At 59.0% G+C, this 16340-nt stretch overlaps 1 protein-coding gene across 2 annotated transcripts; it reads right to left on the reverse strand.

The window, feature by feature from the left end:
* Positions 1-52: 52 nt before the first annotated feature.
* LAMB2 (laminin subunit beta 2) lies at positions 53-11715 on the reverse strand. Of its 2 annotated transcripts, none has more exons than XM_059939614.1 (33): positions 11625-11715; positions 11446-11531; positions 11156-11328; positions 10917-11052; positions 10762-10835; positions 10168-10356; positions 10014-10077; positions 9577-9779; positions 9367-9487; positions 8841-9029; positions 8459-8638; positions 8225-8337; positions 7881-7960; positions 7659-7791; positions 7305-7463; positions 7100-7227; positions 5223-5355; positions 4884-5076; positions 4663-4806; positions 4185-4416; positions 3938-4101; positions 3633-3857; positions 3329-3546; positions 3129-3225; positions 2666-3038; positions 2382-2566; positions 2067-2308; positions 1639-1987; positions 1101-1308; positions 882-1023; positions 622-792; positions 371-530; positions 53-300 (listed from the first exon to the last, which is right to left on the reverse strand). In XM_059939614.1, the coding sequence occupies exons 2-33, from the start codon at positions 11528-11530 to the stop codon at positions 164-166; spliced, it is 5400 nt and encodes a 1799-aa protein (XP_059795597.1). In that variant the 5' UTR covers position 11531; positions 11625-11715; the 3' UTR covers positions 53-163. The 2 variants fall into 2 exon arrangements, with proteins under 2 accessions (XP_059795597.1, XP_059795596.1); XM_059939613.1 differs by having other exon boundaries at positions 622-798.
* Positions 11716-16340: the final 4625 nt, after the last annotated feature.

Below are 16340 nucleotides of genomic sequence, written 5' to 3' on the forward strand. Positions count from 1 at the left end.
GGTTCCGCCCAGAGACTCCGCCCTCCCCAAATCAGAGTCGAGACCACACAGGGGGCATTCACACTGGTTTATTGGGGGACTTGCCAGGCTGGGGACTGTTCCATGCACAGGCAGTAATGCGTGCGGGGCGAGGCTGGGGACTGGGGTAGGCCTCGGGTAGGGTTCACTGGCAGGTGTTGTAGATCTGGACCTGCAAGTTGATGGCTTGAAGCACACTGCGCATCCTGGCCTCCAGCCCGTCCAGCTGAGCCGCTTTGCCTTCCAGCGCCCGCTCGTTCTCCTCATAAGTGCCTTCCAGCTCTAGGAGAGACAGGTCTCAGATGAAGGGTCCTTCTCCCAGAGTCCCACATCTCTGGCGTCCCATCCTCACCTTGCAGCCGCTGCAGCTTGTCTTGAGCAGCCTGCAACAAGCCGCGAGCCTCATCCCGCAGTTGTTCTGCCCGTGCCTGCGCAGCCAGCACACCCTGGGCCTTGCGCTCAGCCAGGGCCCTCACTGTCTGGTACTGGTCACCTAGTGGGCCCTTCAGCAGCTGCGGATATAGAGGTCCGGGGCAGGGTGGTGGCCCAGTGGAGGCCCAGCCTCTACCCCCACCCCTTCCAACTGGCTCTGCCTCAACCCACCTGTTCAGCTTCCCGGGCACGACCCTGGGCACTGCCAGCTGTCTCTTCAGCACTAGAGGCTGCCAGGCTAGTCCCTGCTCGCTTCAATTTCAGAGCCTCCAGGAGACCATCCAATTGCTGAGCCCGCTCACCTGCAGAGCTCAATGCCTTCTCTGTACCTGCCATCCTCTCCTGCACCTGCCACGGGTGGGCCTAGGGTTAAACAGGTTTATGCAGCATGCTCATAACCTTGCCCCACTGATGTCCCAGGGAGACCACACCTGGTGCAGAGTCTGCTCTGTGTCCTGTGTGTCAACCACTGCTCCCTGGATGGCACCCTGAGCAGCACCCTGTGCCCGCTGGGCCTCCTCCAGCGCTGCCTGTACTGTCTCTGCCTTCTGTTTCTCACCCTCAGCCCGGCTCCTGGAGAAGAGAGGGAATCAGGGCCTGCAAGTATCAGAACCAGGTGTCAAGGGTGGGGTCCAAGGTTGGGGTCAGACCGTGCCCGCTGTGCATCCTTCAGTAGCTGCTCTGCCCGATGCACGTCTCCCACAGTACGCGCCAGGATCGTGTCCACGTCTGCCAGGCTCCGGACCCGCTCTGCAATCTCGCCCGCCAAGTGTCGGATCTGCTCAGGTGACGCTGGGATGGAGAGCTCTAGCACCCGGGTGGCCACCATCTCAATGCTATCAGGATCAGCCCCCTCCTCTATGGGGACACAGGCAAGGGCTTAAGGACACAGATTCCCCAGCACGGGCATGGGGACACAGTCTTGGGGTATGGACTCAGGGACCACACATGGGGTATGGATTTGCTAATAGGCATAAGGATGTAACCACAATGACAGGGACTATACATGGGACATAGATTCAGGGTCGTGGACTTGGGGACTACATATGGGCACGGGCTCAGGGTCCAGACACCCTGAGCCCTTGCCCATCTGTGGTCACAAACACAGGTACAGTGCAGGCCCTGACCCAAGTATGAACACAGACACGGGGGAAACACCACATGGCCTGGGCCACAAGGGAGGCTTACGGCTGAGGAAGTCCTTCACACTCTGGATAAGTTCCCGCAGTTCCTGGTTGGCCTGTTCCACCTGTCCCCTGGAAGCATTAGCCTTGTCCAGGGCTGCCTGGGCCCGCTGCTGTGCCTCGCCTGCCTGCCGACGGGTCTCGGCTACCTGGCTGAGGATGCCACCACCTTCTGCCAATGCCCGCTGCAGTTCTGCCTGTGTGTGGCGGGCCCGACCCAGCGCCAGATCCGCCATGGCTGCTGCCCCACTGCAGCTGAGGCCCCCACAACGGGGCTGCCCATCCTCGTCCCGACAGCTGGCACCCCCGCAAGGGCTCGTAGCGCAGGGTGCATCTCCCGGGGACCCACACACCTGCCAGGCACAGAACAAGTCAGGGCCTGGGGGAAGGAACAGCCACACCCATATGTCCCACCCGACACTTGTGCCTCACCAGTTCATTTATGCTTGTCAGGCTCAGGGCATGGGTACGGGCAGAGAGCTCGCCCAGTGCCTGCTGGTTGGCCATGTGCTTGCGGTTGAAGTCCTTCCTCCGGGCACCCATCAGCACCTCTGTCCGGTGCCGTGTGCCTGCTGAGTTGCTCACAGGGCTGGGCACTGTTAGGGCTGACATGTTGGCACGACGTTCTGCCTCTGCAGACAGGCTGTGGGCATGGCGGATGCTGTCATAGGCACCTAAGTCGGGCAAAGGCAGGCAGTCAGCTGAAGATCAACCCTGATCCACACGCCTAGTTGGCCAACAACTCACCCAGGAAGTTTGAATGCTTGAGCAGGTCCAGATGCTGGTCAAGCTGCCGCAGTGTGAGATTAAGTGCAAGCCCGTCTCGCTCTAGACTGCTTAGTGCATGGTTGGCATTGAAATTCTCGTCCTGCACATCTGTGAGCTCTGCTTCCAGCTGGGTCAGGTGTTCAGTGGCCTCCCCAATTTCATGCCTGCATGAGGTGATGGAGAGATGTTATTTATAGAGACTTCAGCCCTAATGCATCGGGCCTCTGCCCCATCCCACCGTGTATCCTCAGGCCCGTCCGCACCGCAACTCCTCTGTGGCCTCCACGAGCTGTGCAGTGGAGGCAGCTGAGGTGTTACGGGCACCCACAATCCCCTGCACAGTGCCCAGCTTCTCCTGCATTTGCCAGAAGCTGCTCTCAAAGGCACCCAGCACACCCGTCTGCTGCAGCTCCTGCGCCCACTGCTCCAGGCGCCGTGTACGAGCAGCCAGGTCCTGTACCACACGGTCCCAGTCTCCAAAGCATGCGTGGCAGGGGTGGCAGGCAGGAAAGACACCCGAGAAGCCACGGGCACACTGGTCACAGCGCACGCCAGACATGCCCAGGCGGCAGCTGCAGTGGCCTGTGGAACGGTGACACTGAGGTGTGTCTATCCCACGAGGGTCACAATCACAGGCTGCAGGAAAAGGGCAGACCACAGAGTTAGGGTGCCAGTGGGGCATCCTGGGAAGTCCCCCATCCACCCTGGCCCCACGAGCCCCCTTACCGCGGCACTGCAACCCAGGGTCTCCCCAGTGGAGCTCCTGGCACTCAGAACAGGTTCGCCCACCGAAGCCAGCACGGCAGTGGCACTGTCCTGTGAACTAGAGTGGGAACAGGGCAGAAGTCAGTCAGAGGCTGAACCCTCAAGACGTGAGGCAGGCAGCTGGCCCCATCTCCCCAGGGATCCACAGGAAGGTCCCATACCTCATTGCAGGTGGGGCCTCTGGCTCGGCTTGGGTGGCAGGCACAGGGCTGGCAGCCATGGCCACTGGTAAGGTTCCAGAAGTTGGGGGCACAGCGGTCACAGCTAGGGCCCTGGACATTGGGGAGGCATGGGCACTGCCCACTGCTTGGGTCACAGTTGCACCGGTCAGTGGATGGGCACTGCTGGGGATCTGTGCCCAGCAGGTTGCAGGTGCAGCCTATGCCAGCCAAGATGAGCACACTGGTTAAGGGGAGCTGGAGCAGCGAGCCCCACCTCAGCCATCCCCTCCATACCCACACTCACGGTGACAGCTCTGTCGGGCAGCCTGCCCATGGAAGCCAGGCTTGCAGTGGGCACAGTGCGGCCCCTCTGTGTGGTGTAAGCAGCGCAGGCATTGCCCCGAGTGGGGGTCACAGGCATCAGGGTCCATGGGGTCAATGTTACCACTGCATTCGCATGGTTGGCACTGGCCGCCTGGCCTTGATGGGTCCCCAAAGTGCCCAGGGGCACAAGCTTCGCACCGCAGCCCTGCCCACGGTCAGGGGAAGGCGTGAGTGCTCAGCCTAGCTGCCCCACCCTGATCCCACGCCTGTACCTTACCCGCTCACCTGTATAGCCTGCCCTGCAGTGGCACACGATCTGCTGGGAGTACCCATCCCGATGGCAAGAAGTAGCAAAGTGCCGCCGGCTCCCGGGGCCTTCAGGGCAGGGACAGGGCCGGCACTGGCCCCCATATGGCAGCCGTGGGTCCCCGTGGAAGCCAGCAATGCACCTGCAGGGAGAAGGAGGAAGAGCTGTGTCATCCCTGAGCAGCCCGCCCACCCACCAGCTCACTCATAGCTGCTTCAGGCTCACCTTTCACAGTGCTCACCCCCTGTGTGGTCACGGCAGCCCAGGCAAGCGCCTGTGTGAGGGTCACATTCGTCTGCATGCCCGTTGCAGACACACGGCCGGCAGTTAGGGAATCCCCACTGGCCACGCTGGCAGCGGTCGCAGCGAAGCCCAAATGCACCAGTTCGGCAGGGGCATTGCCCATTGGTTGCTTCACACAGGCCGCTGAGTGCCCCCTCAGGGCTGCACTGGCAGGCTGGGGGCAAGGCAGAGGCTGAGCCAGGGAGAGGGTTTGAGGGGAGTTTGGGTGAGGTCACGGTAGAAGGTCAGGGAATGGAAGAGAACTGCAAGTGACCAGGGCTGAGAGTATGGGGTCCAAAGCAGAGTTGGAAGAAGGAAGAAGCAGAGCCAGAGGAAGGAGGGAGAACAGTAGTGGCAGCGGGGCAGAGGTGGGGGCGATGTGTAGAGAGAAGAACAGGGGGACAAAGGGGCAGGTGAATACCTTGACAGCCTGTGGGGCCAAAGCCATAGTAGCCAGGGGCACAGAGGTCACAGTGGCGCCCAACCACTGCAGATTTGCACAGGCACTGACCGCCATGGGGGTTGCACTCAGAGCTCAGTGAGCCCTGGGGGTCACACTGACAGGCTGTGGGGAGAGGGGACAGGGCAGGTCAAGCTGAGCCCACACACCTCCGCCCCACCAGCCAAACCACAGACACTCACGCAGGGCTCCATTGTAGACCAGTGTGGACAGGCTGATGAGGAGGGGGGCGCAGGCCTCAGAGGGAGGGGTCTTGCTGGGCACCAGACCCTCCTCATGGCAGCGGTAGTGTTCAAAGGTGGCACGGCGCTCCAGAGAAGCTGCATCACCCCCACTAAACATCTCCAGCACCAGGACACGGGGCAGCAGCACCAGCTTAAGAGATGAGCAAGGAAGAATGAAGTTCAGACCCAGGACCATGTTGGAACTGCCAGGACACTAAGCTTAGCACTGCCACCACTACAGGACCCATCCCACAGGCCCTGCCATCTTGGTTGGTGTGGGAAGAGGGAACTGTTCACCGAGTCAATGAGTAGGCTGGGTCCAGAATAGGGGGCCTCAGGCTGGGCACCTCCTCCTGTTCGCACCAGCTTGAGATGCAGCTTGTAGGAGATGCCAGGCTCAAGGCAGACAGGTCTGGGAAACACCATGTACCTGAGGTAGGCGAGGACAGGTATGGGGTCACCCAGGGTTCGCGTATCCATCATCTTGGACCTCCCCACCCCACACACAGCAACCAAATCATTGGCCAAGAAAGATACTAGGGCTGGGCCAGGCCAAAAACAGCTGGACAGCCTGACAGAGAATCTCTACAGAAGATTCCCATAAATGTGCCTTCACTGGAATCATCACCTGTGCAGACAGTCTTGCTGAAAACACTCCATACAGCCTTGCAACCCCAGAGCATTTCGCTGGCACAAATGCTTCCCAATTTTCCCTCAATGCCCTTTTTATGCTTCCTCCAACCTCGACATCCAGCCTCCAATCGCGGCTCCTCTTCACCAAGACTGCATCACCTCCCCTCACCCCAGGTCATTCCCATCAGCCTGCAAACCCATACTAGGGTTCTTTTATCCCCACTGAAAAAAATCTTTGCTCAAGATTCGAGTCTCTCCCTGGCTGCTCCTTTGTCTTTGCTCTCCTGACCAACAAACCCCTAAAATTTAACTGTAGTCACTGCCTCCACTCTCTAGCCTCCCACTCCAGAGGAGCTTTTGCCCCCGCCAGCATGCCATATAGTCAGCCTGTTCCAAGGTCACCAGTGACCTCCATTTAGCCAAACCCAGTGGCCACTCCTGTATTCTTATCTGCTCCAGCGTCCAGCAGCATGCAGTGAGATCAGTGCGCCTTCCTTCCTGAGATCTCTTCTCTTGGCTTCTGGGACCTTGTCCAGACTCCTGATTTCTCCCCATCCCCCAGCTACTCCCTCTCTACTGGGCTCTAACACTAGAGTACCCCAAAGCTTGGTTCTGCTCCTCCTTCCTTTCTCTGGTCATTTAATCTAGATCCACCTCTTTAGGGACAAGTCCCAAACTTAAATCTCCAAGCTGAGCCCTCCAGTAATTCCAGACACAGAAATCCAACCACCCACTGGCCTTGTCCCCCATGTCTAAGCATCTCAGAACTGCTCCTTCCTATGTCGCCATCTCAGCGAAGAGCACATGCCATCCAGATGCCCAAGCCCAAAACCCTAGAGTCACCTTTCCACTTTTTCTCCCTTTCCTAAGCCATCAGCTCCTCCACTGGAACCCTCTGGAAACTTCCTTTTCTCGCCACCTCAACTGCTACACCTGTGTCCAGCCCACTGTCACTCAGCTAACTCAACAGCTGCCAGCAGATCTCCCAGCTTCCACCTTGGCCCTTTAGGTCTATTCTCCTCTCAGAAACTAGAGGAATCTTTGCTAAACATAAGTCACAGTTGGCAAAATGTCTATTATGGGTACAGCCAGGTTCATTATGCTATTCTCTGCTACTATGTATTTTTATGTTTACATGATAAAAAGTTAAGAAGAAAGTGATGAAAAAAGATACATGAAACAAATACTACCCAAAATATAATAAAGCCTTAGTCAGACCAGTTACATCCCCACTCAGAGTACTCTGACACCCTCCCTTCCCCCCAAGGGCACTACCTATCCTGACAATCAATGGACTCCCCTTATTTCCTGCCTTGGCCTCTGGAACTTAGACCCCTGAAGGAGCAGGTCTTGTTCTGTCTACTTCCTTCCTCTGACCAGTGCCATGCCCAGCAGCAGCTGGCAAACAGTACGCAGGAGGAGGAGGCACTTGAAGGAAGGAACAGATGAATGAGCAGGGGGGTCTTCAAAGTGCCCTGCAGGGAGCTTAGGGCTGACCCACAACCCCCCACAGTTGTAGGTGCTACCATTAGTGTCCTCACCTGGTGCCTGGTCGCAGAGTCCCTGGGATGTGATCATCCTTGGGCAGCACGTGCCCACATGGGCTGTGGGCAGATACAGGCCCTGGGCGCTGCACAGTCAGTTCCATCTCTGCCCATTGCTCAGGTACCTGGGGGAATGGGGTGATGGAGGAGATGCTCCCACACCCAGAGGGTCAGCTCTGGGTTAGGTGTCACAAGGTCTGACCTGGGGCTCCAAGCGCAGTAGCAGGTCATAGTCCATGGCTCTTGGTACAGAGGCCACCAGGAACTCCAGTGCCTGGCCTTCCCGCAGCCTAACAAAGCCTGGGCCAGTCCAAGATGGAATCCCCCCAGGGGTCACCAGGCGTGCCACCACATCAGGTACCTGGGAAGCAATGCAGCTGGGGGTGCGGGCTCAGGCAAGGCACTGCCTCTTTTGCCACAGCCTGTCCCCAAACCCCAGCTCTCTGTTGAGGCCCTGCCCGAGGCGGACACCCTCCCTACACCAGGCACCACCCATAACCCTGCCTCTCCAGCCATAGTACCATCCATGCCCTGTCCTTCAACAGTGCCCCCCTACCTGCCCCTGGGCTTCCTCAGCCTCCCAAGTTAGGTGGTCAAGGAAGGGCCGGAAGTAACCAGGCTGCACCTGCTCACAGCGTCGCCCCACCATATTCTGGCGGCAGCGGCACTGACCTGTGGCCTCGTTGCACCTGGGGAACACATGGTTACTCAAGAAGGATCCCCTTTCCCGCCCAGGATCTTTTCCCACCCCTCCCAGGGCCCCTTATACAGTACTCACTGGGGATCCAGGGCACCACCGACATCGCAGGCACATGGACGGCAGCCAAGTAGGTCGTGGCTCAGGCCCCAGTGGCCAGGCTGGGGGAGAAGAGGTTGCTGAGGGCCAGAAATAGACCCCCCTCTCTGCCCAACAGGGAATCCAATGATGGCTCTCAGCCTCTACCACCCCTTGGGGAAAGCATGGCCCCCGACCACTGGCTCCCACCCTCGACCTCCCAGACCTGAGGCCTCTCAACCAGGATCGGACCCAAAGCCCTCAGCGCCCACCCAGTGGGGCAGGGACACCACTCCCAGCCTTATCCTCTGAGGATAAGTGCAGAACTCCAGCCCCTCCAGTCGCACCAGGCAGCGGTTGCAGCCACGTCCAGTCACTAGACGCTTGCAGAAACAGGCTCCACTGTTGCGGTCACAAGGGGTGCCCCCCGGCACTGTGCCCCGTGTATCACACTGACATTCTGCGGAGAAGGAGACCCATCAGCACTTTGGGGAGCTGGGGCAGTGTTCGTGTCCAGTTGGGTCCAGAGTAAGAGGTCAAGGGTTAAGGTCAACACAGGAGTTAGGACAGGAAGCACATACGCTGGCAGCCTAGAGGGTCACTGGCACTGAGCCCAAAGAAGCCATCACGGCACCGCTGGCAGCGAGAGCCCACCACATGTTCTTTGCAGCGACACTGGCCCGAGACCAGCCCCAGTGCAGGATCATCATGGGGATCACAGCGACCACCGTCTTGGGAACCCATGGGGTCACAGTCACAGGCTGAGAGCACAAAGAAGTGCAGGGTTACCCTATGCCAACTAGCCCAGCACCAGTCATCTCTCAAGCCCCCACCCTAGATTCCCAGTCTGGCTCCACCCTCCATCCCCCCACCCCAAATCCCTGCAACCTGGACAGCAGTCTGGCACTTCAGCTCATACCCCAGGATCAGCCTTCCCTCTCCCATGTCCAATTCCAGCCTTACAGCGGCACACGGCTGGGTCTCGCAGGTCCTTGGTTGGGTCACGGTAGAAGAAGGGTCGGCAGAGCTCACACTGGCGCCCAGCTGTGTTGTGCTGACACCCATCACACACACCTCCACTCACGTTGCCAGATGCCAGGTATATGGCCATGTCGAAGTGGCAGCTGTAGGTATGCCCGTGGCACTCACACTCTTGGGAGAGGGGAGGGAAGAGCAGGGCAAAGGCCACTTGAGGGACCATGTCCTGAGGGTAAGGGGCTTAGGGGCCCCCAGTGCCACCTTAGGTCCCTGCCACAGGCCAGAATTTGTGGGTGGGGGTTCAGGGACTTTAAGGCTTCAGCATCATACTGGGCCCCTAACCAGAGCAGACTGTGGCAGAGGGTTGAGGGAGTCCCCAGGGGCATCAAGACCAGGATACCCTTCAGGCACAGCCTAGGTGTTAGGGGCTTAACCAACCAGCTCTAGGTTCTGCCCAGGGCACAGCCAGGCCACAGAGTCCTGGGGCTATGAGGGCCGGGGTCTCACTCACTCCTGCAGGCATGACTGTGGCCGTCCTCAGCCGGATGCCAGGGCAGATCATGATAGAAATCCTGACACTGCTCACAGTTGAAGCCACGAGTGTTGTGTTTGCAGATGCAGGCCCCATGAACCTAGCAGGGTGGGTAGGCAAGTGGTCAGCACTGTCCAGCCATGCCTGCCCCTTCCACCAGCCCTACTCCAGCCAGCTGAAGACCCTCACCATGCCCTCAGCATGGGCTGGTGCCCCTGGGGCGGGTGCACACTGTGAGGCGTGTCCATAGCAGAAGCAGTTGCCACGCACAACCAGCTCGTACAGGGCATAATAGTACTTCTCGCGGATCTCCCGCCGTGGGTCAAGCAGGTTGTCCCCAAGCGTGTGTAGCCGTGTCAGGTTCACCCGTAGGTTGGTGATCTTTAGCAAATCTAAGTGGGGGAAAGGGGTTGGGGGCCAGCTGTCCAGGCAGGCTCTTGCTGCCTCATGCCCACCCAGGAGCTGAAGCTGCCAAGGTCACCTTGGGAGACCTCCTGTCTACAGCTGTATGAGCTAAATTGGACTTGGCACCTGCCCTAGGAAGCACCCAGAATAGCTACTGAGGCCCCAGATAGTCACCAGCCGGACGCTGGGACTGCGCCAGCCTCAAAGAATGGAACACTCACTCTGGATCCATGGGCTATAGGGGTCTGGAATAGGGATTGCAGGGTCCAGCACACGATAGATGACCTGGGAGGGCATAGAGTCATTAGAGACACTGGACCTGCCTTATGCCCATCGTGCCCCCTTTCTGCCCCAAGCCCAGATCCCAGCCCTCACCTCGCCTTCAGTGGATGGCTCAATCTCCGAATAGCGTGACTCACAGACTACGTCATCCCAGTGCCGTGGTGGGGCCAGTGGGACTCCTGGGAAGTCAGCCCCACAGTCATAGGAGAAATATCTGTACACGTGCCAGGTGCGTCCAAAGTCTGCTGAGCGCTCCACCAGCATGGCAGCAGGGCGAAACGTCTGGGTGGGGAGCATGGCTGATCAGTGGGCACTAGGACCCAAGTCCAGCCCAGGCCCATCAAGAGCCCTGCCCAGCTGGGGCCTGCCCTCAAGCAGCTCACAGACAGGTGGAGGTGACCAGGGGAAGCCAAGCAAGGATCAGGAAGGGAAGCCACCTCTAGTGGGGAGACTCAGCGGTCACGGGGCCCAGGGAGGCAGCGCCTGACCCAGCCTGGGATTGAGGCAGCGTGTACAAAGGCCTGGAGGGGGGAGGCAACAGAAGGTGTGGGAGGTGAAAGAGCCTCCCATCCAGCCAGGGCACAGCATATGAGCACAGGGAGGCTGGGCTGAAGAGCTGGGACTCTGTTCAGGGGCAATGGGGAGCCAAGCAGGGTGCTTCAAGCAGGCTCCCAGACACACGGGCACCTTGAAGGTCATAATGAGGTGCGTGAAATGGAACTCAGCCTCCAAGTCCAGCTGGATGGTGACCACGGGGACACCTGGGGCAGGAGTCGGAGGTCAGGGACTTGAGGCTACTTGGTAGACAGCCCTGCTCACCCATACCTCACCCACAGCCTCACCATTCTCTGACTGCCACCAGGCTGCCCGGCGCTGTGGTGCGAAGCTGGTAACTACATTCTGGATGCGATGGCTGTTTGGGTTGTCTCTAGCAGAGAAGGGGCGCCGGGAGTCACACAGGAAGCATTTCTTCTCGTCCTGGGTCGGGTCAGGGTCAGGGTCAGGGTCAGGATCAGCGTTAGTGCCTCAGCCAGTGCCGGCACCACCCTGACTCAGCCCCCCACCTCAACTCCAACCACACCTGCAGGTGACTGACGATGCAGTAGGGCTGGGGCCCGTGCAAGCCACAGGTGGATGAGGCGGTCAGTCTGTCAGCACGGCCCACCAGCAGGTCCCCTGTGGCGGGGTAGCAGCTTCCCCGCGAACAGCCTGGCACATCCGGGGCCGGGGCCTGGGCCAGGGCGGTGGCCAGCACTGGGAACAGGGCGTCAGCTGGTTCTGCTGCGCTCCCACCCCGTAGCCCCAGAGCCAGCTACCCCAGGACCCACCATCACATCCCGCAACCCCCAGGCCTTCACCAGGCCCTCTCACCGCTCAGCAGCAGGCCCAGTAGAAGCTGCCAGGACCCAGGCTGTCCCCGGAGGTCCCTCCCTTGTTCCCCTGCGGCCCGCTCCATCCTGAAGAGGAGAGGAATCAGGATGAGGGGGGGATGAGAGGTCTGGGGCCCATGCCCATCTATCTCCTCCCTTGGGGTCCCGTGTTGACTCTGCCTGTGTGGGTCGTTGGCCGATTCCCCACTCGGTCCTCTGTCTGTCCAGCGGTCCCTCCACTAGCTCGGAGTCCGGCGACTTTGAGCAAAGTTGGGAAGTATGGCAGGAAGCAAAGCACGGAGCGGATCTCGGACAGGAGCACAACATCGTGCAGAAACCCCCACCTCTCTGGAAACGACCCTCACTCTAGAAACTAGACACAGGCTGGCTCACCTGCAAATCTTTATTGTGCCCCCATGCCCAGGTCTGCACAGAGCCAGGGGAACACAGGGTTTTGGGCCCTTAGGCCACTATAGTTAGGGGACACACCAAGCAGGGGCTATGGCACAAGCAAAGGAGGAGTCTGATCTTTGAGACCTCAAGTGGCCCATGGAAACTAGCCTTTGTCCCCGGTGTCATTGGTGCTGTGGAAGTCACCATCAGTTAGGCTTTTCAGTCCCAGGGCTCCAGCATCAGTGGGGAGGTGGAAGGGTGCACTCAGGGTGTCAAGCTCCCCTATTCAGGGTTGTGGGATGGACAGCCTGGCCGGAAGGACAGGACAACATAGGGGTAGGGGGGGAGATGGAGAAAGGCCATCTCCTGCCCAGGGTCTCCGCTTCCCCCAATCGCTACAACAAGTAGGCATGAGAAGAGCTCAGTTTCCCACTATGAAAATTAGTGCTGGTCACCGACAACAGACCAGAGCAGTACCGACCAAATCCAGATCTTATGGCTCTTCATCCACTCCGGGCCTTCTGGCCCACCGAGAGCGCCTGAGCCCGGGCTTGGAATGCGCGCTGCCTAGAGCCCATGCCCCACCCAGGCCCCTGGGACTGCGGTAGGGACCACGGATTCTGGGGGTCTGTTAGGGCCCTGTCGGGGTGACTTTGAGCTGCCACAGCTGCGCCCACTGTCTGGGGTCAGGTGGAGAGTACCCCAGAGGTGTAGGCCCAGGGGAGAAAGCTGGGGTTCTTCAGGGGAATCATTAGGCTTCACAGGGAGAGTCTGGGCAGGGGGGCAGTCAATCTGCTGGACTTTAAGGGTTGCTGGGAGTTGCACCAGTTATGTGGAGTAGGGGTCTCCAGACACCTGGGGGGTCATGTAGTCAATCTGCGGGGCTCAGGGATACTAGAAGGGGCTCAGAATTTGAGCTCATTCAGAGATAAGGATCTATCAGGATCTCAGGGGCACTTGATGGTCTCAGGGAGTTTTACTTGACGCCCTCCCCCAGACACCGGCCGCCTCCCGGTTTCTCAAGGTCAGAGGGCCACTGGAAAACAACATGGTGTCACATAGAGGTCACTCAGGATCAACAGGCACTCAGTGGTGCCTCTGGTCTCTCAAGGTCAGGAGATTCCTGTGTCACTCTGGGGTCACTCTGAGTCACCCAGGTAGTCCCAGAGTCCCTCTTACTGGCATCCACAGACAGCAGTCAGCAGGTGGTGTACACAATGGCTCACAGCTGCATGTGATCAAGCAGCTCTGCTGCCTGCTGCTCCAGGGCCCACAGGGTGGTCACTTTCTTGCCCAGTGCCTGCGCATTCTGAGCCAGGTGGCGCTCCAACCCTGGGGATCAGGGTCATCTGAGCCAGGCTCTGACTTCTGGTCCTAATCTCTGACCCTGACTCTGACCCCAGCCCTAAATAAGCTCTAACCCTAATTAACATTTGACCTCCTGTTCTGGACTTTGACCCCAGCCTGACCCCTATATGAATCTGGACCTGACCTGCACACTGCCCTGACCCTCCCACACCATCCCTATAACTCTGACCCTCCCTTCTGACCCTGACCACCCCCCATACCCACCCCACCATGGCCCAGCCACGTACCCTCTAGGCAGCTCCAGCTGTTCTGTGCCAGCTTTAGAAATTCTTGGGCCTCAGCTCATGCCCACTGTACCCGCTCTTCTGCATCTTGCACCGTGGCCACCGGGCTATGCGTGCCCTCCTGCAACTCCACCACACCTAACTGGGCCACCTGCAATTCCTAGAGCAGGACTAGATCTGAAACCCCACCCCACGTATACTCTACAGTCCCAAACACATTGCTACCCAAAGTTCCTGGGTTGGGGGGCAGGGGGTTTTAGAACTGAGACCCTGCCTCAGCCCAGCATAGCCCAGTCCCAGCCTAAACCCCATTTCACGCTATTCCAGAGGTGTCCCTGAGACCCTAATGTCCACTTTTCCCATCTCACCTTGCCCAGGCTCCCAGCCACACCCAAGGCATGTGCTGCTCACTCTTATGCCTCCTGGGCCTGCTGCTGACTCAGGGCCAAACAGGTCCTGAGAGCCACAGCTGCACTGGACAGATGCCCCAGGACCAGGGTCACATCCACTGCCAGTGCCACCCAGGCCAGGCGGCCTGCCACCTGAGGCAAAGATTGGGGAATCACAGAGAGGTCACAGCAGGGTAGAGCATTACATGGTCAGGGTATTTAGCACCGTGGTATCACAATTGGTCAAGGATCTCAGGGAAAGAATGGGGATCACAGCAGCCTCTGAGCAAGAGGTGTGAGGGAGCTGAGGGGTATGGGTGGGGTATCACCTCCTGTACACTGGCCTCCAGACGTCGAAGTCTCTGTTTCACCACCTGCAGCCCTTACTCTGCAGCCCTTGCACGAGTTCCCGCCTCAGCCAGCACTCCCTAAACATCCAGCGCTTGGTCCAGGGCCCTGGCTATACCCTCCCTGAAGGACACAGATGATCAGTCAGCCCAGCATTCCTTTCCTCCCCAACCTCTGACCTCTACCTCCAGCCTCCTGGCCCTTCACCTGGTCTGCTGTGCCTGATGGAGAACACCTTCAGCTTTGGGCAGCTCCTGGCCTATGGCATCTGGCACAGGGAGGGCACCCTGGATCTGATCCAGCAGGAGGGCAATGCCTGCTGCCCCACCTTGGGGGAGGGGCACCGCCAGCGCATGGCATGCCACCAGCTCCACACTCACAGCATCTGTGGGGATGGAGGTAGGGATCCTGGATGTGAACTCTGATCCCTGACCCAACGAACTTTGACCCTAATCTCTCACTCACCCTGCCTCTGACATGACTACACGGTGTGCTAGAGGCTTCCAAGAGCCAATTGTTAAATTTTCAGGAATTCTGTGAATCAGTTGTTAAATGACAGGAAGACTGAAATCAGTCACGGTGGGGATTACTGACGCCATAGAAATTGACAAACACTACAAATCAGTTCCTCCTGACCCCCAGGCCCCACTTGTAAAACATTTAGGAGCACACTAGTGCTCCCACCTGACCCCTGGTCAGCCCTGATGAGTATTCCTCATTCTAGAAGGAGTATCATAGCAGTGTCCTGGATGCCCACCTGCCCCTGCCCCTGACCTCAGCTGTGAACAGACACACAACAAGCAGACATGTACCCAAGAGGAAATGCTGGATGGGCTGCACAGTTGCTTGCATGTGAGCCATGGTGGCCACACCCCAGACCCCCCTGCATGACGCCACATCTCCCAGGCCTGGATTCCCATGGAGCTTGCAGTGGCCTGGATTTGCTGTTGCTGGTAGGGGTGGGTCAGATGTGGAATATGTCTCTTGCAACCCCATGGCCAAGCCATGGTACCCTGTGACTCCCACCATGCTCTCCTCCACAGCCCCCATGGCTCTGTACCAGTCGCTGACACTGCTCCAAGCCTGTGACCGCCATGTCCAGGCTATAGGAGGAGTTATGGGAGGTAACCAGAGCCCACTGGGAGGTAGGCAGAGTTCCAGCACAAGAGGGAACACCACAGGGCACAGGAACATAGACCAACCGAGGTCCCCGACCCCTACATTCCTAAGGGATCCAGTGAGGAATGCATGTCCCAGCTCTCCCATTGCCCTACACCCAGTTTACCCCTAGGAGAGAGTCCTCACCTTGGCAAAGCCTCCCACAGTGACCCATATCTCCACCTACCACTCCAGCTTTGACTAGGAGCTGCAGAAGCTGAGGGTGCAGCCTCTGGGCCCTGTGGACCAGCCCCTTCAATTTCAGCTGCCACACAGCTGTCCCTCTGGGCCAGCCCATCCCCCACAGCAGCTTCTCTGTCCACCACCAGGCCTCCTGGGCCTGTCCCAGGATGCTGTCTTGTCCTCCAACTGTGGCCACGACCTGGGTTGTAAGCATGGCCTCTTGAGAAAGCAGGGCAGCTGAGGAGGCCTGGGCCTCAGCACCTGCAGGGGATAGGAACGATAGACACAGGGTTGGCTCAGGGCTCCATTGGCAGGGTCAGTCAGACTCCTGGGTCCCTCAGATATGTAAGCAAAGGCACCTGGTCCCTTCCTCCTGCCCCAGCCTAGACCCCACCGTCACCTGCGGCCCACCTACCTGCCTACTTGGCCTCACCTTGGGCTCCTGTGGCCTTCTTGAGCCAGGCCGAGCCCTTGACACAGTCTAGCTTCCAGGATAATTCTTCCAGATGTTCACACTGCCCCCTAACCCATGGCTCTCTTTCTGCTACAACCTGTCCTTTGGCCCACAGTGTCTGGGCCAACGTGGTTGTTTCCGGCCTGTGGGAGGATGGAGTATCAGTCTGGCCAGAGATGCCCTTTCCTCCCTGATTCCTCACTCAAGAAAACTCACCTCACTCCCAGACCCAGGACTCAGACAGGCCAACCCAAGACCCTCTGAATCCCTGACCCTGGGAGGCTAGCTGGAGACCTCCTTCCTACTGACCCCAGACCCCTTGCCTGAGTCCAGCTATCCATTCCGTAGGTTGTCGTAGGGGCCCCACAGCAGGGGAAGG

This window comes from Balaenoptera ricei, chromosome 11, assembly GCF_028023285.1.
Source record: "Balaenoptera ricei isolate mBalRic1 chromosome 11, mBalRic1.hap2, whole genome shotgun sequence".
Classification (NCBI taxonomy): domain Eukaryota; kingdom Metazoa; phylum Chordata; class Mammalia; order Artiodactyla; family Balaenopteridae; genus Balaenoptera; species Balaenoptera ricei.

What these genes read in the sequence shown, in the direction of transcription:
- LAMB2 (XM_059939613.1), bottom strand. Translation starts at nt 11,530, where the DNA reads ATGGAGCGGGCCGCAGGGGAACAAGGGAGGGACCTCCGGGGACAGCCT. An exon ending in GGTGGTGCCCTGGATCCCCA is followed by an intron (nt 7,792 to 7,880) that starts GTGAGTACTGTA and finishes TGTGTTCCCCAG; the next exon opens with GTGCAACGAGGCCACAGGTC. An exon ending in ACTCTGCGACCAGGCACCAG is followed by an intron (nt 5,356 to 7,099) that starts GTGAGGACACTA and finishes CGCCTACCTCAG; the next exon opens with GTACATGGTGTTTCCCAGAC.